This window comes from Carassius gibelio, chromosome A23 (genome assembly GCF_023724105.1).
Source record: "Carassius gibelio isolate Cgi1373 ecotype wild population from Czech Republic chromosome A23, carGib1.2-hapl.c, whole genome shotgun sequence".
Taxonomy (NCBI): domain Eukaryota; kingdom Metazoa; phylum Chordata; class Actinopteri; order Cypriniformes; family Cyprinidae; genus Carassius; species Carassius gibelio.
Window position 1 is genome coordinate 14,552,781 of NC_068393.1, and position 26,191 is coordinate 14,578,971.

The following is a 26,191-nucleotide window of genomic DNA, read 5'->3' on the forward strand; positions in this document are numbered from 1 at the left end:
CTACCTCAGCCAATTAGAATATGGTGACATGCCAATCAGCTAATCAACTCAAAACACCTGCAAAGGTTTCCTGAGCCTTCAAAATGTTCTCTCAGTTTGGTTCACTAGGCTACACAACCATGCGGAAGACTGCTGATCTGACAGCTGTCCAGAAGACAATCATTGACACCCTTCACAAGGAGGGAAAGCCACAAATTTTCATTGCAGAAGAAGCTGACTTCACAGAGTGCTGTATCCAAGCATGTTAACAGAAAGTTGAGTGGAAGGAAAAAGTGTGGAAGAAAAAGATGCACAACCAACCGAGAGAACAGGAGCCTTATGAGGATTGTCAAGCAGACTCGATTCAAGAATTTGAGTGAACTTCACAAGGAATGGAATATGTATATATGTATATATGTACATATATTGTGCAACAAGTCGGTATATTGATTAATGTGACAGGCATTACCATTAACCTTTCAAATAACCCTACGGGAGGTACACAGTTGATTTCAGTCGCCATAGGACTTTAACCTGTTAACTGTCACCGGACGGCTACATTGACTATACTATATTACAATCAAATCTAATCTAATCTTGACAAACTATATATCATTGTAAAGGTCTAAGACTCCCAAATATATATTTTACCAATATTTTTTGTTAAAAATTATGTAGGAACAGTAATAGATTAATATATGACAAGAGTGCACCCTCAGAAATCTACATTACAAAAGGAGTTTTGACCTTTGTTTAAAAAAATACTTCCTCGTTGCCTTTTTCTCTATAACATTTTAGAAATCATCAGAAGTTATATGTCACTTGAAAACATAAAATCTCAAAATTCATCCTTTAAAACCCATTTTAAAAACAGACATTGCATTACTGTGTACATGGCACATCAAAATCATGTTACAAAATGTTTTCAGTCATGAATTATAAAAATTTAGGTTTGTACCATGCACATTCAAGTCTATCTTCAAAAACGTGAATGACAGTTAACAGGTTAAAAAACAAATTGTAAAACGGCATATGTGGCGGCCATATTGGACCTCTTGTGTGTTTATGTCCTGGATTACACGATTATACTTAATAGGCTGCATTGACTTCATAAACTGTGTTCTTTTATCCAAGATAAATGTCATAAACCTCAATGCAAAGGTTGATTTTTAGTTGATTTTGATAGTTATCAATGTTTTATAGTACACCTAGTACTCCAAACTGCCTTTCTCAAACACCTCAGATTCAGTCATGGTTGCTCCACATGCCACTGTGTGTAGGACTGTTGACTGCATTAGCATGTTGTTAGCATTCTGTCATCGACTGGAGCCAAATGGATGTCATCCTCCTCAGCTTCTGCTGTGAGTCTTGAGTTGTGTGCTGTTCAGCTGTGAGATCTCTGTATTCCTAGATTGCTCTCCATTGTCATTACGGTTTCTAGCATTAAGCATTTATGTTATCGATTTTAGCTTTAAATTGGTAAAATGTAATAAATACCCATATTGACTTTCAAATCAATGCATTGATGGCAGAGGCACATTGTATTTATGCAGGAGTCTAAGCCGGTCTCTAGAAGAGATTTGTGGGAAGAGATCAATGCAAGTGACAAAATGTGCTTAGCCTTTAACAACCGAGTTCTTTTTAGCTAATGCCAGAAAATGCAATTATGTTTCAACAGACAACATTAGAGACAATGTCTGTGGATCTAATACAATGTGTGCTTGCATACTCAGCATGAGCGCTACCTAGCAGACGCGATTTCATTACGTTTCCAAAGACTTCACACACTGGTGCTTGCTTGCTAATTTAACTTGCTCCCACCTGCTGTTGGAAAAGTGTGTGTTATTGTTTTAGTTTAAAGCTGTTTTTTTTTATAAACGCAAATGTGAGGTGAATGAATATGCATGTCCTGTTTGGGTGTCTCCAATCCATCGAGTCATGATGAGACCCAGCTGGAGTCAGGAAAGACCCAGACCGGTCGGCATGGCAACCTCAGCATCAAACTGCTCATGCAACATTGATGCTGACCTTTTATTTGTATGATGTCGGCCCTCTCAAGCCCCTGCGCGATACCTTCTGGCCCTGTGTAAAGTCCTAGGGCCTCATACAGGTGTGTCTCCTCTCACCTAGTCTCTCCATTCAAACCGAACTCAGCCACTTGCCGCCTCGTTCAGCTTTAATAAGTGTCAACATGTTACCAGCAGCAGTGTGGGGGAGGGAGACAGAAATATGATCTCCTTTTGAAAGAGACGTATGGAGAAAATGACCTCACTGTGGAGGAAAAGAGGCTGTGTTTGTGTGTCTGAACAGAGATGGTGGAGAAGATAATTATATCAAATCACACCTTTTACGCTGTATTCAGGCACTGCGAATAACATGAACCGTTGTTACTCATTCTTTTATATTCTCACCTATATCCTAGATTTGTACAATAAGGTATAAAATTCTATAGTCTTTACCCTTGTGTGTGTATATATATATATTAGGGCTGTCAAATGATTACAATTTTTAATCAAATTAATCAGAATTTTCTGTGGATTAATCATGATTAATCACTATTTGCAATTACACCTGAATCCTAACCATTTTTTTTTCTGAAATGCGTACCAAAAGATAAATAACAGGACACAGATACATAATTTTCATGTATTGATTCATCAATATGTGGTTCTTTTTTTCTGAATTTCAAAAGTTTAACATTTACTTAGATCAAATTTACCTGAGCACTATATCAAACCATGCCATTTAACTACAGATATTGTAAGAGTTTTAGGTGAACCAGTGGTTAAATATAGCCACATATCTATGAAATTATGCATAGAGAAACTCGAAAGAATGAACTCAGAAACACAAACATGCGCCCTCTGCACTCTGGGCACTCTTGTTTTTAGGAGGTGTTCATTTGCTCTGCCACAATACTTTAGGATCGATATTTTCACGTTCTGAAGGCTTCAAGTGCCAGTAAAACCAAGTAAAAATGCAAATGCTTTTCCAAACAGCTGTAATTTTCGCTGCATTGCATGTAGGCGTTCTGCGCATGCGCAGTGTGAAACACAGGAAGCTATAACAAGGAAGAAGCTCCAGCGTATAAACTACCAAAGTCGTCCAGCTTGGCATGAATGTATTTGAGAGTAACTGGGGTAAAACCTTAAGCTTCTTCGGTGTTTTCGTCGCAGCGCTAGCCGCTGTTTTTTACTATCTTGAGAATTCAGAGATCGACGAGACTTTCCTGACCTAAATAATTTGTCACACTGCGCATGCGTGAAATGCGTTAAAAAATTTGACGTAATTAACGACAAACAACTAATTAAAGCCGTTAACGCGCTATTTTTGACAGCCCTAATTTATATATATATATAGAGTAGAGCACCAAGGGAAGGGACAGACATCAACCGAACCTTCCCTCAGAAAGGGGGCAAGCCACTGACACCTGACCCCACTAACATAACTTGGAAAAGTGGGGAACCTAGACAATCAGGAGGGACAGAACCAAAAGAAAGAGTTTCTGGATCCCACCGAGTGCTCAAGCTCGCAGTCGAAGCTTTCGAAAGGTCCATAACCTTCTCAAACTTTTCTGCAAGCTCGACTTGCGAACCCCACGATCTGTTTCTGCACTGTGTCTCGGCAGCAGCGGGAGCAAAACCACAAGAAGCATACGCATGTACCTCATCCCTCAAGAAGAGGGACAATCGCGAAGGGAGCTTTTTCATTGAGAATTTATTACATTCGGAATCCATGAGCACCGAAAGTATGTGCTCCTTACCAAGACGCATAATGCATAGATCGTGTGTGTCCTCAGATGTCCGAAACCTTGGAAAACTTCTAAAACGGGGAAAGTGAAATATAATACAGCTATTAAGACTTGTTGACTAACAAGAAATTTTCACACACAAAGAACACATGCAACGAAACAGACAAGACATGAGGAAAAGGAGCAACATTTAAAGGGAGCAGAGCATACAGTATGAGGATCAGATGAACACTTTCAAGAAAACGAGGAATAGACTAAAACTAAAATGACTAAACAAGGGGGCGGGACAAGAGGAGCACATGGTCAACACAACAAAGACAAAGCCATGTGCTCAAGTTCGAGACAAACAAAGAAACACTGAAAAGATACAAGACAGACAAGACTGTCAGGGCAGGACCCTGACATAAGTAATATTCTTTCAAGGTAGTGAATGATAGTTACTTGTTCAGATTAATTAGATAACCACTGATTTCCTTGATAGCTTTTTTTCTGCAACATGGAGCCATTCATCATTCAAAATGCTCAAAGTTGAAAGGTCCCCACATTCATTGAGCTTTCATCTATTTCAACATAAGCATCTATCACAAGCAATTGCTGAATGGTCATTCACTTTACCTGACTGCTAGTCTCATTAATCAGTGAATAAAGGGTAATATGTTCAGTTCAGGTGCACTTATGCAGATAACCTCAAATTCTTGAATATTTTACATTTGCTGCTTAAAAAAAGCCATTAACCATCTCTGCTCTGGAGTCAGGTCAGCCTTTGTGGGACTGCTCACAACCAGGAAATGTTTGTACCTGATTCGCTTCAACATTATCCCTACTGGTAACTTCCCTTAATCTGGCACCCTAATCAACCAAGGATATATTTAATTTTGCATAATTACTTCATCATGCCATTGGGGAGAGGTGGGGGCTTGATGAGTAGAGATCCGCCAGGATTTTTGTGACTCAGAGCACAATCCTATCTGTCATCCTTCACTACACACGCTACACATCAGAAATAAGAGCGTTTTTATACAGGTCAGGAGCAAAGAGACAATCTCAGAGTGAGAGATTAAGAAAAGTTAAACATTGGGTTGTTGGCCCTGAGTTTGATTGCTACTTCTGAAGTACTAGAATAAAGTGAAAGAAAGAAAGGGATAGAGTAAACACTTCACCACAAGTGTGTTGAAGTTAAACTAGATTAGGAGTTCACAACGTTTTGGTCCACTAACAGTTTTTACCCCAAAAAAGAATTCTTACTGGACAAATTATACAACCTATACATTACATTCATAAGAGTGACATTATATTTTTCATTCTACAATTTATTCATTTTATGGTTATTGACTCTATAACAAATAATGTAATTGGCACTCACCCTTTCTAATGAAATGCCTGGGCTTATGTGCTGTACCTTAGAAAATATATGATGTTTGGATAAGTACTGTATTTGGTCTTGATGCAAATGCATGCTGAATTCTAGTGGTTTTTAACCTTTTGTTTTTGTGTACTTAATTAACATTAGTAATGTAATATAAGTTTAAATTTACTTTATTTTTAGTGTTTTATTGTTTTGCTTTTTTAAATAATTATAATTATTTTAGTAATTTATTATAATTATTTCATGTTGACATTGTTTTAAAAATATATAATTAAAATACTTTTTTTGTTGTATTTTTTTATTATTGTTAATTACATTATTATAAGTAATTTTAGTTATATTATTAATATAGCTTAATTTAAATCATTTTTAATCATCTTGCATTCTCATTAGGGCTTTGTTGAGGTCCCCTGTTTGGGCACCAATGCTGACTTTTGCGTTAAATAAGTCCTAGAAGTTATACCATTACTTTATGGCTCATATATAAAAAAAGTAGAAAACAGAAGAATTGGGTGTGGTTTTTACAGTACCTAGATGTAGATGTAGTAAATGTCAAAGACATTGCTTGTATTCCCTGTACTCTTGAGGGACAAGGGCTTGCTTGCCGAAAGCTTTCAGGTGTGAAGTGTCTTTGGTAGTAGTCCAGCTAAGGTTGTTTTATTGCTCAGGCTGGATTAGGGTGAAAACAGAGTGCCTGTTACCTGTTCCAGTGTCTGCACATGCCATTACACTAATGCCTGAGTTCTTGGGAGAGTCAGCTGAACTATTGAACTATGGACAGTGAAGTCCGAGATGACTTTGGCAATAGTTTTAGCCCAGTGCAGGATTTGTTCCTTCCTGCTGGATCTATTTCAGGACTAGCGTAAATCCTCAGGCATTCCTCTTGGCCTCTTTAAACAAGTGCATTCAGGGGAGAATTTTGTGATGTAAAACCCACTCAGTAGATTGTGTTTTAGGGTGAGTGATGGGGGTCCAGGGGCCAACATTACACTGGGGGGTTTGAAGTGTCAGTGCGTGTTACAAGAGCCAACATTGATTCTACAGAGACCCCTGAGACCTTGTCAGTCACCACCTGTCCATTCCACCTCCAAACAATTCAGTCAATCTTCTGGAGAACTCTCCATTTGGTATCTTTCAAAAGCCAGTCTTCTCTTTCCACTCCATTTACTCACTCTCATGTCCAAACCATGTCCAAACCTGAAAGACTATTTACATTTTTTTTTTCCCGAACACAAAAGATGTTATTTTGAAAATGTGTTGTCCATATAATGAAAGCCAAGAGTCCAAAACATGACCGGACCACAAAACCAGCCCAAAAACCAGACATTTTGCGAAACACAGTCGAACGAAAGTCATACAGGTTTGGATTGACATGAGGCTGAGTAAATGATAAACCATCACTTTAAAAAAATGCAGTAGCTTTCATGCTGGCAACCATGAATGATAGGAGAAGCCTTGTAGTAGCTTTCGCTTTATTTTGGGAGAACAAAATCATGGCTTTGGTTATAGCGGAAGCGCATATGTTGAGCGAAAATCAGCGTCAAGAAGAAGCTTTTTAAAGTAAGGTCAGATCTTGAGGCGGTGGGGCGGGTGTTAGTCTTCTTCTCTCTCTTTCTGTCAGTCTCACTCTCTCTCACAAGTAGAGGAGAGAGAACTGCTAGTGTAACTGGTGTGATGGGGGTGTAGAACTCCATCTGTTCACTTCATGATGGAAACCTGTCAGAGAATTGAGGGACCACCATTCGCAGCTGTCACCGAGCCATGGACAGTGCGGTAATATGCAGCCAAGAGCCAACGAAGGGTTGGGTTTAGGAGATGGGTTGGAGAAGCCTATGCTATGGGGTGGATGGTGGACGGGCAGTGTTTCTTCACAATGGTAATTGGCTTTAATAAGCCCTGCTGGGACATCTGCGTCAAAGACAGAGCCAAGCTCTGATCTGGAGCTCATGACGCATTGGTCCTTGCCTTCGTCTTGTTTGTCACCCTCTTTTGCTAACAGTCGCTTATATCGTAGCTTCTCTCCCACACTTGCACATCACAGGCACTCTTTTTTTTCATTAGCTAAATCCCCCTTCTTTTGGCAAATCCCACTCATCAGTCCCCAGTAAAAATGTAGGGACATTCAAGGAGAGGAAGGTCACATCGGGTGGGGGAGGCAGATGAGGATTATATTAACCCTTCAAACCATGCGAGGAGCTAGGAATTGTGGATACTTTCCCCACCAGGTTTTAGTCGTATCCATGACTCCAGACACACCAACAGACAGCTTTATCGATGCATGGATAAACAATGGCACATAGCTATTTCAGCATCATAAATCACACTGCGTTTAGGCTTCATCATGCGGTCATCTTTTGAAGGGAGAATTCAGCAAATTTGAGAGGAATGCTATTCAATCAGCAGATGCCGAAAATGCTTTATCGGGAAACAGCAAGGTGTATGTAGCAGGCTGTGTGTGTGTGTGGTTTTTATTGATCATTGTCTTTAGTAAAGAGTTCAGACGTCCTCAGAATTTCTCTGACTTTTTTCAAACATCTATAATGATATGAGAATGCACTGACTGCACAATGAGTTTGGAAGAATCTCTTGAAAGCATGTGGACCAAAGTCATTGGAAACCCAAAAAAGAAATGCAGAATAGTTCTCCCTGCTCTCCATTTGGAAACAGCATATTTTTGAGGGTTAGATATGCAGCAGAATAACATAATGGCAAACTCAAAGAGCAAAAATAAAAATAAGAAAGCTTGAAAGCTAGCAGGGGTTTTGATGATGATTCATTTAATTCTAGTCTGTTGGGTTTATTTTGTGTTTTTAATGCATATTTGCCATTTTCCAACTCTGGAGAGGTTTTCTTTTTTTTTTTTTTATTGAATTATTTTTCTTATAGAACACAAGACAGGTTGAATTTGATGGAAGCACATTGTGATTCGCTTTGATTTCAGGAAAATAGCCCGATCGTATTCTGCACTTACCTTTTAAAGTTATTAAGTGAGAGAAGAAGAGGTAGAAGGGGGAATAAAAAAGGAAAAACAATGACAGCAGCTAAAACGAGCTCTCTTATTGTGAAATACTAGGTGGCTTTTAATGGGTTTTATTTTGCACTAACTATTTTTTTGTTTTGGAGGGCAGGTCACATTTTACTTAAGCAGCTTGCTCGTTTTCTTTCTCTCTTACTCTCCTGCCTGTAAGTGCTAGAGAAAGAAAAAGAGAAAATGAAGTGATTTGTGAAGGTATTGATTGGCAGTGAGGTTATTGATCAGGGTGTTGTGTGAGATGGAGAAGGATGGGGTTGGGGGGGGGGGCTCATTGTCTTGCTGGCCAGTCGGCAAAGATGGGCACTCATCAGTCCTGCTGCTAGACTAAAGCCTTCCTCCAATAGACCACAGCTGCTGACCTCCGCCTTGACATGAGGGTGTGGTTATGTCCCAGCTTTGTTTATCTAAGTTACGCTGATAATAAAAAAAAATGCAAAGGTTAAAATAAGACAAAGTGAAATCCTAATCGAAGCAATTCAATATTCTAAACATCCAGTTTTCTTCAGTCGGGAGCTAAAATGGAAGCACCTGAATTAGGGTTGCAAAAAGGTGAAACATTTCCAGTAAATCTAAGAAATATTCCAGATATTCTATAAACTTTCCAGGATTTTTCCCAAAATTTTCCACCCCTTTGCAACTTTAATCTAAATAAAACTCAAAAAAAAAAAAAAATGTCTTCCAAGGAGGTATTTTTACAATGGCAGGATAACAATGAAGTTGATGACGTTTAGCATGGTCTGTTAAAAAACTCATTTGGAATGGCTAAATGTATTGCAAAATGTGGAAGATTAATTTACTAAAAATTAATTGTGCCCACTGATTCGTTTGAACAGCAGCATTCATTTGCCCACAGTCTGCTTTGCTAAAGTGCCAGATTAAATGAAGAAATGTATGCAGGTTCCCATCTTCCAGATCAGTTTTGAGTGCTAAATTGTCGAGGATGCAGTCTACCATGATCTAGCATACTTTAATGGGACTTATGCTATTGTTTTACCTTTTCAAATTCAGAGAATGTGCTTGACTACACTGTGTCTGGATGCATTCTCATAATAACAAATAACAGATTGCCAGCATATTAGTTATCAGCCGATATTAGTATTACAGTGACCATTATATATTTTTTTCTACAGACAGGATGTTTAATTTAATTTCTGCCTATTTTAAAATTGTAATAATAATTAGGTGCGCTGTTAAATATAATCTTTATTGGATCTCAAAAATGAAAATCCATCTTTTATTCAAAAACATTTTGCATGTTTCTTTGTTTATTTATTTTCTCGAGCTGCATGATTATGATAATTGTTGATTATTCCCTTAAAATTGTAAATGCGATTATTAATTACGATGTTCATAGTTTACATTGAATGTTAATGCCATTGTTTGAAGCAACTGCATGCTGTATTTTTATATGAAAATAAACAAGCTGAAAACACTAACTGAAAAAAAAATGTATTGCTTTGCTATAGTATTAAGCCTCAAATGTCAACTGTACATTTGATTTGTTTCTTCTTTAAATATAAAAGTAAAAACACGCATGGTATTATAATGCCACATTAAAACTAAATTTAAAACAATGAAAAGAAAATCTTACGATAAAGGGGGGAAAACACATCTTAAGCACACAGAATAACATAAGTGGACTTTAAATGATGAATTGCTGCTTTGAACGATTACATAACTGTAGCATCTGTAATTGTAATCGCAATTAGAATTTCTATTAATTGTGCAGCATTACACAGTAATAAAACATTTTGTAGTCAATCATTATTAGTCATAACATGAAAATAATAAGTGTCTTGTGATTTTCAGACAGAATTGATATTGGTGCATCTCTAATTTGATCATCACTCCTTGAATTATTCTACAGCCATGATCAATTTAAAATGTACACAAACATCTATTTTAAATAAAATTCGGTTTTCTGCCGGCAGTAATAGTGCAGTGTTAATTGCACAGTGCTATTTCAGTGCATAAACACCAAGTTAAACTGAATTACTGGTGGTTAGTCAAATAAAACGTGTTTATTTTGTGTTGAAATGCCATGTTTAGTGAATTCACCCCCTAGTGTACTGTAATTCAGCAGATCAGTGTATAAATACTGGAGCTCTTTTGGTGTTCCTGTGGGTGTAGCATGAAGCCATCTGGCTATTGCTTGGATTTAGTCCAGAAGAGATGCCGTAGACCCCCATCCCTCTCCATTATTGATCTGCCCCCTCACCAAGTGCAATATCTCAATGGATTTCAAGAAGCATGTACATGTAATTTCACTATTTATTTTACCCATTTTCAATTTTACTTCACTCTCATCTTTGAACTTTTTAGTGAAAAAAAAAAGATGAAAAAGATCCTCGAGGCTGATGATAGAGAAATGTCTAAGAAAAGGCTGAGTGGGGGGAGAGGGATGAATTAAGTGAATTGGTTGAATGAAGGCACATAATGATGTGGATGGACTACGGGGCAGTACAGAAGGAGCGCTAGGAATATGGGTGCACACGTGCAAAGGAGGATGTGCATGAATGAGTTAGAGAGGAGGACGCACTCCTCAACACACTCACTCCAGACGGCTTTAAATTATAGAGTCTTGGGTAGCGTCAGGAAACCAGTGACTTATTCATGTATATTTCAGGAAGTTGTAATAATTTTAATGCTTGTCTGCTTTCTTTTGTCCCAGAGATAAGATCGTGACATAGTAGGTCCTGCTCTCAGGTCTCAATTTTTAATACTAGGGCTTGAGAAGTGACAGTTTTTGAGCCAGACTTTTGACTTAACACTACAGCCTATTCTGGTTAAAAACTGCCCAATGCGCAGGAAGTGACTGTCTAACATTGAAACCGATTAACCAGTTTATCATGTATTTATGTGTTGTTTACAACCTGTCCTCCAACCAATAAGCTTGTATAGGTCGTTTGTCCAAATCCCTGAAATACGACCCATCAGAGCGTATACTACAATTGCGCCCCTATTGGCAAAAGGTTGTTTTCATATTAATTTGTACTCTTTTATTTGACCTCTGGTTTGCGTTTCGTGTAGCTCAGTTAGAAGATTATTGCGTTATACCTTGATATGTAATCATGCTATCATGGGTTCGATCCCAGGGAATGGACGTGCACGAAAATGTATGCTCAATAAATCATAATTTAGCATGATTTCTGTGAGGGTGAGGTTTAGGGGTGGGGTTAGGTGTGGTCATTCAAACGAATAAGCCACCTAGTAAAATATGTAGGAAATACTGTGAGATCGGTGTAAAACGCCCACACATTGCATTTAAATAAACGTGCGTTTTAATTCGTAATGACGTTATACGTAAATTCATGACGACAGACGCAACGCGATACTGTCATTATTTTTACGCCCGCTACAGGGCGCTTAACTTTAAAACGTAAATATAGGTCGTAATAATTGCTTGCTCAAACGACCTATATGGTCGTTTTTTGTTGGAGGACAGGCTCGTTGTTTAGGGAATGGTTTGTATGATTCTGATTATAAATATCAAGTTTACTTGCTTCTAGTTTACTTGCTTACCTTTGGAGTGCAAATCTCCAAACATTGTTTATCCTTTAAGAAAAAGATAAACTTTCTTCCTGCGCCTTCCTTCTATGTCCTTGAACCCCCTGTCATAATAGATTTACCTCTCCACGGCCACATTGCCCTTTGGTAGTCCAGTGGGCTCTCCCTTCTAAAAGTGGTTGCCATAAACATGCCTTAAGAAAAACAAAATCACATTTCTGTGTATATTCTTTTTCTGTACAGTACTTCTTCATTCTGCCTCTTTTCTCTGTCCCTTGCCCTTTGTCTATGATGTGTGGGAGAGTTTTAACCAAAAGTCGATGCTGGTAAATACATTCGGCGAGGTTAAAGCCAGGGTCATGGCCTCGAGCTGGTGGGACCATGCACAGAGAGAGAGAGAGGAATTGATTGGGCTTTTATATGTGGAAATTGAGAAAATAGAGCGGGTTTTTTGTGTGACCTGCCCTTGCCCAGTATACTATCTATAGCTACAGAGAAACAAAATAACGCCAGCTTTCATATTTTTTTTTTTGTTTTCCCTGACCCTTCATTTTAGTTTTTAATAAAACGTAATGAAATGGAAGGACAAGGAGGAAGAGGGTGAAAGCTGACAAAATAAACAGGCTGAGAGGGAAGCCCAGGTAGGGAAAAAATATCTAAGATGGTTTTTTGGTCTCCCAGGTTAGTCTGGTTAGCTTTTTTAGAGGCGTTTTGGGATCTTGTAAGTTGGACAGTCTGTAAAGACCAGCAAAACCAGCTGAACACAAGATAGCCAGGTTGAGAGACCAATTAGACCTCCCTAAACCAGTTTTGTGCAGGCTAGAAGAGCTTGACCAGGCTCAGGGAGCAAATGAACCATCTTGAACTATCTTTGGACAGGCTGGGAGACCAGTTATACCAGCATAAACCACATACTGTCACACTGGGAATGTCTGCTGAAACTCCTGTCAGATATCTACTGTATCTAACAGCAGTGCAGAGTAGTCGATAACTTAATCAGACAGTAAACACTGGGAAATCTGTATAGGAAGCCTCCGGGATTTACGCACAACCTGTTGTACTGAAGACTGCTTATTCTACTAGACACAGTTCGCTCGCTCCCTCCGTTTTGTTATTATAGAGCAAAACTGATGCTGTGTTTGCCTCAATGGTATAGTCTCCAGAGTCTTTCTCCATTACTCGTGCACAGAGCAGAGGTGTATCACACATACCCCTGGTGGTCTTGCTATAAATGAGATTTCTTAGAATAATATCTCAGAAAATGGATGTCTCCCAGGAGATGAACGTGTCCTCACTGACACAAACAAGCCATTATTCCTCAGCCATTTATTTAGCAACCCAATCATGCTTTAATATCCTTTTAGTATTGCTTATCACAGTTTCGTCTTCTGTACCTCCACAGCCCCATCACTGGACCATCATTTTGCATTAATATTATTAAAGTGAAATGATTACAGGGACTCAGTTTAAAGCTAAAAACAGCCAATAATGGGTCTTTTCTTCTCAAACTGAAGCAGTTTAACAAAACACCAAAACGACTTGAGAGATTTGATTCAATGAAAACGGGACAAGTGACATTTCTTATTGTATTTTAGAGAACTATAGGTCAATACATATTAAATCCCATCCGGAAAGCACAAATATACTGTATCTAAAGCCTTGAGCTTTCATTCACACAACTTCACACACATCTATATGTGGAAATGGGACACATTGTAAAACCAACAACGTCTTTTCCCCATTGGTTCTAGGGCTGTTGTCATGGCAACATGTTCCAGCGCTCATGGTTGTGGCACCACATTGCTAGAAAATGAGCGTGAAGCTCAAAACGCCTAGGCTGACATCATGGCAGAAATGTGCAGCCACAGGAAGACTCTGCTCACACTTCTAGATAACGGCGATTGCGAAAGACATGGGTACCTAATGCATAAATAATGAGCAGTGTAGCAAGTTTTCAATCTACACGGAATGCGTAACTGACACAATTCGTCCAATCAGAACTAGAGATGCTTCTATAATCGATTTCTAGCTGATAATGATAAGACAATATTTCTTGTTATAGCTGATAAATGATAAATTGGTTTAACTAGAATCAAATCTAGAGTAAATCAAATGCTACAACCGAAATTAGGCAGTACAGCATTATGAAATATAGTATGAAAAATGTATATTCATTTTATGATTAGCTAAAGACAGAAATGAACATAAATTTACTGTACATTTTCAGTATTCTAGTCTGTACTGAATATGCAAAAACAATTTATATTGAATTTATATTATTTTTTCACTAATGTATTGTGTTGTTTCTGGTTAGGACAGAATGTAAAAGTCATCGGAGTAGATTTTGGCTCCTTGTTTAGTGTGCTATAAATAAAAGAGTACTTAATATGAGTTTCAGCAAAGGCACAGGTGTTGCGGTTCGAATTGAACACTTCACGTTAAGTCATGGAGATTGCGAAATGATTAAATGAGTGATAACCTACACATATGGAATGAAAATCGGTGTGGTCTGGCTCACTTGAGAATCGCATGCCATGGAAAAGCTTTCTCATTCTTCATTTTATACTCTCATTGATGGAATAGACTTGCAGGGCTTCAGATTCCCTCCCCCTATCAATAAGAATTAAGTAGTAGATGTTTCACATACATATGCATTATTGAAACATGAATTTGCATAGCTCCGACATTCAGCACCTGTCACGCTCACAGGCACAGACGTACAGTCACTGACCCCAGGTCCAGGTTTTCTGCTCTATTATTACATCTATATATGATAATGCTCAACAGCAACCAGGTTTAAATGCTTGATTTCTCTGTGCATAGTACACAGTCCACAGTCATTGCTATACACTGTAGGGATTGTGGCGAAATGTGAGTCACTGTGAGTCAACACTGACTTCTTATTCGTGGCTTTTAATATCTGCACAATTAAAAGTGTTTGCATCTAAAGTTTATAATTTCCTTAATTAGAGTTCTGTAAATTAATTAATTTGATGGAAATACTATTATGTGGACCCATAGGATATTGTTTTGCAAAATGATTTTAGAGGTGTAATGTTGGTGTACAGTATGTATTTTAATATAACAACACACACACATATATATGCTATATATAGTTATGTATGTAAATACTGTATACAGCAATCTAAAATAACAGCTTTCTATTTAATATATTTAATATATGCATATTTTTTTTATTTTATTTAATTACATTATTACAATACATTGTTCTCTGGCTGTCCATTTTTGCTTGATGAATATAGATTTTTGTGCAAATTGTAAAAGGTTTACAACAATTATAGTGATCCGATTATAACATATAAAGGAGCAAAATGACATAATGATAAAGAAAACAAAATGTCTTATTCTCCACTCTTTCTTTTCAGCTTCTTTCTTGTTTTCTTCTGAACATTAATTTATACAGTGTCAGATAATAGGAATAACACCGGCCTCTTTAATTAGTCTCTAGATATGCGACTGAAGAGTGAGTCTCCAAGAAGTGCTGTCCTTTGCAGCCCAATCCCACTGAGAGGCTTTCACGGACTCAATATGACTGTGTCCTCAAGTTGTTGGTTTTGACCTGATTTACTCAGAATCAACCAAGCAGCCAAAGTGCTGCGATGAATCTCAAATAGGTACATAGGTGACAAGCACTGTGTAAGAGACAACAGTGGGCAGGTGAGCATGTCGGATTGACAGAGGAGTTTAAATCCAACTCTCTTCATGCCTCAAGCTCACGTGTGCCCGCTTATGTTCCACATGTGTGATTCTATGTAGGTAGCCGAAAAAAAAGGAAAAAAAAAGAAAAGCTCATTGCATTCACCTGATAGGTGTCAATCAGTTTGTGGCAGCTCTAGGTTCTTGCCATATTGGACCTTGCTTGAGGGAATTGATTTGAATGGATGTTTGTGTTTTGATGGCAATTGTGAGACAGGAATGTCTCAGAGGAGTTAACACAGATTATTTTTTGTGTTTGTGTGTTATTGTATGAAGTCAGTGATCAGGAACAGCTAGACAGATCCTGGACCATACCGAGTGGTCATGCCATCCTATCTGGACCTGTTCTGGTAGTCCGTGATAAGAAAAATTCTGTAAAATAGTTCTGTAATATACTGAACATCATTTTTTTAAACAAACACAAACACACACACACACATATGTTTGTTTTTGTGAAATGTAGGGACATCCCGTAGGCGTAATGGTTTTCATACTGTACAAACTGTATATTCTCTGGCCCTACACCTAACCCTAACCCTCACAGGAAACTAATTCTGTATGGTTTATTGTAGTGGAGAATAGGAGAAAGAAAGATGCTGTGTGAAAGAGTGGAAAGAAAGTGTGCTTTTCATAGGTAATGAAAAAAAAGTAATTTTTCGGGGAAAACATGGAAATAGTTTGACATTTTTATCATATTATTTATTAGCTATTTTTAGTTGCTTAGTCAATGTATATTTGGGTTTTGGATTTGTTGTGCAGTGTGGAGAACAAAAATATGTTCGTAAGGTTTGTAAATGTTTATTTTATTTTACATTATTTTGAATGTAATTATAGAATTTCCATTTTTTAATGAACTGTCTAAAACCTGATCTTCCTAGGAGAGTACCACAAAAAGAAAGCAAAATAATAAAAGAAAGCAAAGATAATAACGCTGTAATCCTGTCTCTTCAGACCGTAGTTCTGAAGGTCATGAGTTAATTAAAAGAGTTTTTAAACTGAACACTACTTTGCGTGAGGAGGATCTTTTGTTCCATCCTCATATTACTGTAGTGTTCTAGAACGCTGCACTTTTTATATGATTGTGGCTTTCTAAAATTGATACTTATGTCTGTGTCTCTTTGTAGGTTGCAGAGGAAAGCTGTGTGGATTTGGAGCGCTGTGTGAGAGAGACTCCACTGACCCCTCTAAAGGAGAGTGTGTTTGTAAGAAGATTGTATGCACGTCTGTGGTGGCGCCGGTGTGCGGTTCTGACTCCTCTACCTATTCCAATGAGTGTGAGCTGGAGAAAGCCCAGTGCAATACACAGAGACGCATCAAGGTGATGCGCAGAGGGCCCTGTGGTAAGTCTAGTCACATGCACAAATCAGTACATCTACACTTGTGAGGACCTGCTGACTGTTGTTCTTAAATTAAATGGAAAATTCACCAACAATGTCTTTCCAAACTCTCTTTTTCACTGTGGAACACAAAAGGAGTTTTTCTCAACACTGAAGCATGTTTCTTACACCAGAGGATTTCTTTCTTTCTTTTTTTATACGAAGGACCCCAAAATATGATGATGGTCAGTCATTTTTATGTATAAACATTATATACTCTACTGTGTAAGAAAAATAGTAAACATGCAAAATGTAAAATTTAATAAAAAATAAAAAAAAATTTCATTAAAATCCTTAGTCAATATACTAAAGCAAAATATAAAATATTTATCTGTAAAAAAGTTACATTAGTCTGTTTCGATTTAAATAAAAAAACGATTTAATATATACATTTTCAACCTAAATAAAATACTGTACATTGCAAGAAAGTTTTGTTGATTTCTTTAATTATTTATTGAAACCATAACCTTACAGCTCTTTTGGTTATTTATTATTTATTATTTGGCACTTTATATGTTTTTTCTCTAAGTTAGTCAATTTTGGACCATGCTCAAACGTTGGATTAACTACACAGAAGTTTTTCTACACCCTTCCACTTGCTCACACATTTTTCTTTTTAATTCAAGCATTTCTGATAGTGTACATGCCAAAAACAATAATTATCCACATATTATCCAAATGTTTCTATATTCATGAATCCCTATATGGATAGATCTTCTATGGCGTGGAGAATGTGAGTTTTGTGTTTTCTGTTCATCATGTATATTCTAATCAGTTTATTTCCATGAATGATAACTAATATGTGAAATGTGGCCCATCATTAGACGGGCTCTGTGGCAGTTGGCCTGGCCAGCATGAGCCTTAATTACGTGATTCAGTGGAACATGCCGTACAAATCTTTCAAAGAGCTCTAATTAGCCACCTCACTTGCTGTCTAGCAGGAAATGATCAGTCCTGAGGAATGAGAGCCCCAGCCTATCAGTAAACTCCAGCCTCCATTGAGAAACGCACTAAAGATCACTCTTTGTGTTAATGCAGTTGAAGTTTGGCTCCATGCTAATCGGTGCAGGCTCCGCGGCAGGGCTTTAATGGGCAGTAGCCTCCCTGCTATTGTGCTAATGAAATTTGCAGTGTGGCTATCAGGTGTCATATCTCTCTCGCTCAAATGCCATCAGTGGCGATAGATAACGGGCGTTTCAGTGTTTCTCCTGGGTAGAGGTGAGAGATGAGAGTCAGGTTAGCTGCCATCTTTTGCCAACATCTACTCCGGTGGTATAGAATTTTTTGCATATAAAAAAAAAAATAATTAAACAGAATTTTTAGCAGCCATTACTCCAGTCTTCATTGTCACTTGATCCTTCAGAAATCAGTATAATACAATTATCTGCCGCTCAAGAAACATTTATTATGATCATTATCAATGTTGAAAATGGCCGTACTGATTCATAATTTTTGGGGAAACTGACTCAAAGTCAAAATACAGCTGAGTAGCCAAAATAAACATATTTATAGCTGGTAGGCGTTTTCAATTCACACTGCATTGGCAGGAGTGAAAAAGGGTTAATTTGCACCACATGCACAGGATAAAAGGTGATACAGAAAAAGAAATACAGAGAGGTGCTGGTTTGTAAAGATGAGCAGGGCAGCGTAGGTGCTTCAATAATATTGAACTCCAGTGGGTAAACTGAATCTCCAGCTGTTTGTGTGAGTGAGTGAGTCAGTCATTCAGAGAGTCAGCGAGTGGAGGAAAGAAGTGGAGTGTGTGTGGAGCTCATTTCAGGTGGGCAGTATGCTGGAACTCGTCTGGATTGGCAGCGGTACAGCGGAGCATCGGGCCAGAGCGATCGATCAATGAAAGCATTGATCATATGTTTGCAGAGCACGTCTGGAATTACTGTGATTGCCAGGAGTGCTCTCTTTTCTCACTCTGTCTTTTTTTTACACATTAACGTCTCTTCACCTCCAGCCTGACTCGGCTGATGAAAACCAGTTTTGAGTGCCCACAGCACGGAGGTTCATCAAAAATTCACTCCCTAAACCAGGCCCACAACTTAAACTAGCCGCAGAGCCTGAAACTGTTGGCTTCTGTTGTCTAAATGAGATTCTGCTGTACGGAAGAGCGGGGGTGGAAAAGCCTTAACCTTAGGGTATCATGGGAGGCTGCTTAATGGAGGAATCAATATGTTTGTCCCATTATTGACAGCTGAAACTGTGTTCCTTCACTTGGGAAGTATGGCTCATTTCTCTCAGATGCTTTACCTGCTATAACTCCAGGTGTTGATACTGTTTTTTTCCCCTCGGTTGCTTCTCGCACTCTCCTTCAACCGATTCTCACATATATGAGGTGCTACATGTGTGCTTTACTGTCCTTTAATGATGCCAAAGCTGAACTTCATCCAAGCACATAACGGTTGCAGCAGCAGCCGTGAGAGACTGTTGATTTATGATCTTTCTTCAAACACATCTTAGTCTATATTAAAGCAACTCTCTGAGTTTACCCCGAGGCTAAGTAGCATAGGGATATACTGTTTGAACACATCATAATAGCGATCCATCTCAGAAGAAAAGAACAGAATGCTTGATTAATAATGCTTTGATGTAGATGAAGGTGAGCTTAAAAATAAGCTTTGCTGAAAAGTGAAGAGTGTATATATATTTATATCTGTATATATATGTGTGTGTGTGTGTGTGTGTGTGTGTACATGTGTGTACATGTGTGTGTGTGTGTGTGTGTGTATGTATGTACTGTATATACTGTCTGGCCGCACTAGTGTCACAGAAAGTGTCATTTTAGTGTCACCTTTCAGCAAAGCTTTCATATATATTTCATATTTATTTATTTATTTATTCTGAAATTATTCTTTATTAAAGCAAAATGCTAAAAGGTGTGGCTTGTTGGAGTGTTGCTATGTAGCTTTAGGGTTTTCTGGGTGGAGACTGTACAACACATGGTATTCAGGCCCATACTTTGTGATTGTCTATGGAAATTTTTCATATTTTTGTCGTTTTGGTTTTGTGTTTTTTCAAGTTAGAGCACTTAAAAATGTAACCGTTTACCTCTCCTACATGTTATTTGATTTAAGCCTTGTCAACATCTGATTGTGCTGTTTATAGTTTTGTGTCTATTAATATTGGATAAAATACTGTATTTAGCAATGACAGTTTACACTCATCAGTTTTATGCATTTGTTAATGGTTTAGGTGTGTGAATGCACTTTTGTCTCCCATATTAGAGACATGATCTGAAAACTAATGTGCAGTTTGGTTGATTGTTCCCCGTGATGGCTCGTTATTCAGGCACTGGTGACACCTCCATGGCCACTGAGCACGCTGATGGCATGTAGCCAGCCTTGCTTTGTGCAAATGAGTTTTTCACTCACCCTGTTCGACCCCTACGTCGGCTCCCATGCTCGTGCGTGGAGATGCTCGCCACAACACATTCACCTGTCTCCGTGACGGGAGACTCAATTCACACTCATCAGCAGCTTCTCGGCTTCCTTACTCCATCTGAGAATAAACCCTGCGGTTCCTCACTCTCAGACTAAATTTAGCTTGGGTTACGTCTGGTCCACAGTCTTGGCTTCTCCACCGGCACACAATATTAGCAATATCGACACTCTCCTTCAATAATGGAGTCCTCTAAATGAATTCTGGAAGCAGGTACTATGTGATCTAGCAACATCCATCATAGAGATTTATTTTATTTTTTATAAACTCATTTAGCTAAAAACCAGTGTCATCTGCTAAAATTAACCTGCATGGTTCTGGTAAATAGTGTTGGGGTCTGTGGGGATCTGCACAGGCCAATAAAGCCTAAACCCATTCTGTAAATGTGATGCTTTGACCCAAACAATTAGTCATTTCAAATTTTTAAACCATGAGATTTTAAATCCTAAGCTATTAATGTGGTTTTAAACTTTTGGCCCCCCATGTTGGGATCCATCAGGCTCAAATCTGGCATATCACTTGTAGCTTGTCTTATACCAACACTACCACACAGCAACTCTATATACTGTAGGCTCACAAAAAAACACCCAGATGTCAGCGAGAATATGATCAATGCCATCATCAGAGCTTCATTCTGCTGCTTATCCCCTGGAGAATGAGTATACTTCTTATACAAATCTGTTTCTCTCGCTCTTCTCCTCTGTCTATGTCTCTCTCTCTCTCTCTCTCTCTCCCTGCCGTCCTGCTCACGAAGGGGGAGGATGTAGTGTTGAAGTGAGATAAGGCAGATTACAGAAGGATGGTCACATTAAAAAGGCACATTTTCCACGCTCTCGCTTCTAATAACAGATGGGAGAGCTTTTTACAACTTATTCATGTATTCATGCATTTGACTGGTCTGAATAATGCATTGTTATTTTTAACCCCTACCACACTTGAGTGGAATATTGAGTGTAGCAATCAGGGATTTTTTCATAATGTAATGTTCCATTTGGAACCTTTACATAATTTCTTGCATTTTTAGAAATTTCCGAGGGTCCCCTGCCCAATTTTTGGACAGTAATAATTATATTTTAGTATAGTAAAAAAACTCTGCTTGACCAGAGTGCACTGAATAAAAATGTAGGCGGTTGCAGAAAACCAGCATTTTCATTAGCTGATCATAATCTGTGTGCTCCTAATATGGCTACTTTCCTGATGTAATCTAATTTATATTCACAAGCCAGGCTGATCATTGAAGCACAGCAGTAAAAATCATATGGACTTTTTTTTTTTTATAGACATACTTATTTCAGTAGTATAAAATGTGAATCTCTCCAATATCTTAAATAAATTATTATTGTGTATATATTTGACTATTTAGTCAAATACATTTAATTTTGTACCTTGTCTATGTCTATGAATAATTTTAGATTCAACACATTTAGTTACATCATCTACAGTGCTTCATGAGCTGCGTAGTTCATTGGCTCGTAAAAGACGAACACAGCCTTTGGCGTTTTCTGTGAATTTCAAAATGTTGTTATGAAATCCCTATGGAGAAAATGAATGGGAAAAATTCTGGAATCATCCGCTGACGAAATGAGTGTTTGTTTTTGCACTAATTTGAACTAGAGTATACAGTTTATTACCCTGTATTTACCATGTCAGTACAGTATGTCTACCATGCACCTTACTATTTGATGGCCGCAGTATGCTTAACACCTGTGCTTTTGAAAGTAATTCAAAAAGACATTTTAAAGAAACAATCACAGCTGATTGGGTGTGATTATATTTTACTATATTTCAAACAGCGTTGGAATGCACTCCCGTACTTAAATACATGCACTCGCTGTGCCAGATACTGATTATTGACTGTTATGTTCAGCTTCCTGTTTGTGTAGCACACTGTCAGACACGCCGACACACATACCAGCAGCACAACAACTGCCTTTCCCATCGTCTTCATGATAATAAGCTGCTATTTGTCCTCTTACATACCCTTTCCTTTTTCAATTTTCCTCAAAAGACATCCTCATCCAAAGAACTAGTACATCTAAACAAGATGAGTTCATTTCGTCCCTTAATTACATTTCTCTCCAACGATGTCCTTCTCGTCCGACCTTCCCCGTACACAAACCCATGCCACTTTACATGCTTGCACATTCAAGCATGCATGAGTACAAAGCCATTCATGAAAACCTGCCTGTGTCCACTCAAGGCCCTTTGCAGTAATCACCGAGGTGTCTGTCTGACCTTTCTCAGGTTAATGCAGGAGAGAGCAGCTCCTCCCATCAGCCAGCAGGGGTTCTGGTGACAAAGAAATTCTTTCATATGACCCTCTCTAAAGCTCTTTGTGTTCCTTAAAGTCTGCATGGAGAACACATGTGCAGGAGAGGCCAGCCCCTTTGAGAGAGATTTCTTTAAATATATAGTAATCAAGTAAAAGTATGTATCATACCTATATGCAAATATATATATATATGTATATTAGGGCTGGGCAATTTTATAGATTAATCGATTAATTAATTATCGATTAATTCAAATTTATTGTTTTGCTGAGGAATCATGATTTTGAATAGAAATATTACCAAATGTCACAATTTGACATTTTTACAATATGCGGGTGATAACAGTAAAGAGAAAAGAGTGATCCAACCGCATGTCGTGCACATGATTAACCACTCACGTGTGACGCACTCTGTGATGGACCATTCCTGTTTGTATGCAAGACGTGCATTGAACATTATATTACACCAATGTTTCCCAAATTGGGGTTTGTGATATGACGAAAAGCTAATGATTAAATCATAAAAATGTCTAATTTAACTAATTGTGTGGTCTTTCCATTTTCTGTAATTAAATTAACCTGACTAGTGGCTGGTATGTACAGTTCCGTAAAACTGGAAGACTTTCCAAATGTATTTAAGCAGTAGGAACTTTTAAAAAAGAAAATGTAAGAGAAAAAAGAATTACGGAACATTACATTATGGATAATTTACTGCCATTGTGTAAATGTGTAATCTGTAAAAAAGTAACTGTAATATGATCATGAGCACGTTAAAATGTATATAATCTAATTACAAGTACTTAATTTTGAAATCTGATTACATAATACAGATGACATGTAATCAATTACTACCAGCACTGTATATACAGTATAGCTATAGATATGGATGTATGTATATTTGCTCTCTGGGTATCCACATTTTGTATTATGGAGCTGCTAAACCACTTGAAAATCTAATTCCCGTCTCTCTCAACAGACTGTATATTATCAACTTGCAGAATGCATGAATACCAACTGATAAATATGTGATTGTGTGTGTGTTTGAAAGGGCTTGCTTGAAGGAAAAGAAAATGATTAGTGTCAAATGTGTCTGCTGATTGTACTCAAAATTAGTTTGAAAGAAGTGTTTTATTTTTTATTTTTTTGTATCTTGCTTTTAGCCAAAACAAACAATTCCATCTTCATCATTATGTTTTAGCACTGCACTAACGGAGCAGTGTGGGGAAGGATCATTATGTAAGCTGTATATAGCCTACAAAATAAGGTGTCTTGCCCTTTTCTTTGTCTACTATCATTAAACTTTGACCTCTTGAAAGTCCCAAAGCAGTTGCTTTGAATCTGGTGACCTGTTTCTGTTGGAGTGCAGTGCCTGCTTGAGCCCTTATATTGTTAATTAGTTTTGCTTGCTGAAGTAGGTTTTGCTATTACTAACCACTATTGCCCCTACTTGGGGATTTTAACAAATTCCTAACATTAAGTATTACAGTTTAGAATATATCTTGCCTTGCCCAACATTGTTTGTGCTATGGAAATGCATTTTAAATTACACCTCCAATCTTGCAACTTAATGAGTTGTGCTGTTACTTCTGTAAGCAGCCAGACATACGACTGTCACCTGGTAGATGGAATAACAGCCAAGAAAATCCAATAGACATGAGTTGTTGGAGAAACCATGTAAGGTTTGAAAGACTTGAATATAATCTTTTTAGAATATCATGGTTGTTTTGACCAACTACCTACAACATCCAAGCAATACCTAACATCCTGTGCTGGGTAGTAACTGATTACATGTAATCTGGATTACGTAATAAGATTCCATAATTTAAGGACCTGTAATTACATTAAATTGCATTTTAAAGTGATCAAAATCAGATTTCAGTTTATTTTTTATAGATAACATGATTACATATTTACACAATGGCAGTAAATTATTTATAATGTACTACACACACCAGCCACTAGTCAGGTGACTATAATTATACAGAAAATGACAATTCCACACAGTTATTATTAACCTTTTATCACCTCATGATCCCCAGTTTGGGAAACCTTGGTGTAATGTAATGTTTGATGCACTTCTTGATGTTGATAACAAAGAACAAAGTATTTTCTTACGAGTTAGGTCAAAAGTAATCAAAAAGTACTTAGAATACATTACCTAATATGTTTTCCAATAGATTGTTGTTAACTACAATTTCCATCATGTAATTAGTAATTAGTAATGGACTACAGTTTGTATCTATCCAGCAATGCTAATAACCACCTAGAAGACAAATGCACTAACAATGCTGTAGCAACCATTAATACGTTAGTAACCACTCAGAACATCCTAGCAACTTCTCAGAACATTCTAGCAATTTCCTGGTACCACAACAACAATTTTGCTAGTCATTAAAGGGGTGGTTGATTGCGATTTCACTTTTTTAACGTTAGTTTGTAATTTTGCTGTTTTGAGCATAAACAATATCTGCAAGGTTGCAGCGCTAAGTTCAGTCCAAACAGAAATATCGTCTTTTAAAATTTTGGCAGTTTAATGCCTACAAAAACGGCTGATGAGGGACTACAACAAGCTTCTTCCCAGGTCCATTACATCACAAACCCAGATAAATCCCCTTTAATCAGAATAAAACCTTATACTAAAAGCTAACAGAAGTGGTAGCATTTACAAACAACAAAATCTAAAAGTATGAGACAACAAAAAACAAACATACCATTAAGAGCCGTGCTTGCACAGGTTCTGCACGATCCTCTTTATTAATATTTTCTGCGTCTCAATCGGGCTCAAATTGAAAAGCAATATAGAGGAGGTCATTGTTTACAATACAAACAGAGCACAATCTGAGCTTGAGAGGGGCGGGATGTTCAGCATTGCTCTAGAGGTGGTTTAGCGAATCACAACACACTGAGCCAGCTGACCAATCTCCGCTCATCGCGTATTTCTGAGCGAGGGGCTTCATAATAGCAGGAAATAAATAAGGCGTTTGTCAGAGAAGTGACAGATCGGTGTGGAATAATGGTAAATTATGTGGGAAAAAAAAAACTGTAAACCACCCCTTTAAAACACACTTTTACCTTGTGGCAGTGAGTTTTGTGCCATTCACATTTTCCTAAGAAATTATACTTTTTTTTATATTGTATACTACATCCCTCCAGTTTACAGATCCAGAATGCTTGTGTTTTCTGACTTCATTTTCTACTTCTAGGATTATATAAAACCTTTTGAACATACATTGTTTATCACACTTTTTAGCCAGCTATAAAATCAGGGATTATGTTTGAATTCATCTTGATTGTGATCTCTTTCCAGTCGCAGGGATTCGTAGAATTTGCATACTAAGCACACACGTGCTGGATTTAATCCAGTCTTAGGTTGTGATCTGAAGTTTGTGGTAGTGTTTGTAGTACACTGCATTGGGTTAGCACTCACTAAAGCTCACGGGATAAACCTTGCCTCTGATAGACATGTTTGGTACTGTATTAAACACGTGAGCTAATATAGTCCTGCTGGTCTTGCTTGTGATGTTACCTCTGTGTCTTCACGGGCCCAAGGGTTAGACGCTGCTCACCTCGTAAATACTACACAAGTATGCACACTGACAGCTATCACAGGAAAGCAGGAGTGCCTGGCCTTTGAGTCCAACCATAAAAAGATGTGATTTATCCATTTTTGTACCTAATTTTCTTTATCCAAGGGCAATACTAAAGCGTGCAAAGAAGGAAGACAGCTGCAGTCAAATAAGCCCTT

General features: G+C 37.8%; 1 protein-coding gene across 6 annotated transcripts in view; it reads left to right on the forward strand.

Annotated features, from left to right (window-relative positions):
- Positions 1 to 26,191, forward strand: part of LOC127944967 (agrin) — a 228,413-nt gene that overhangs the window by 102,760 nt on the left and 99,462 nt on the right. For all 6 annotated transcript variants that reach the window (XM_052541409.1, XM_052541413.1, XM_052541408.1 and 3 more), the window contains one exon: positions 16,479 to 16,694. In XM_052541409.1, coding sequence (XP_052397369.1) covers positions 16,479 to 16,694 — 216 coding nt within the window. The remainder of the gene's footprint in view (positions 1 to 16,478; positions 16,695 to 26,191) is intronic.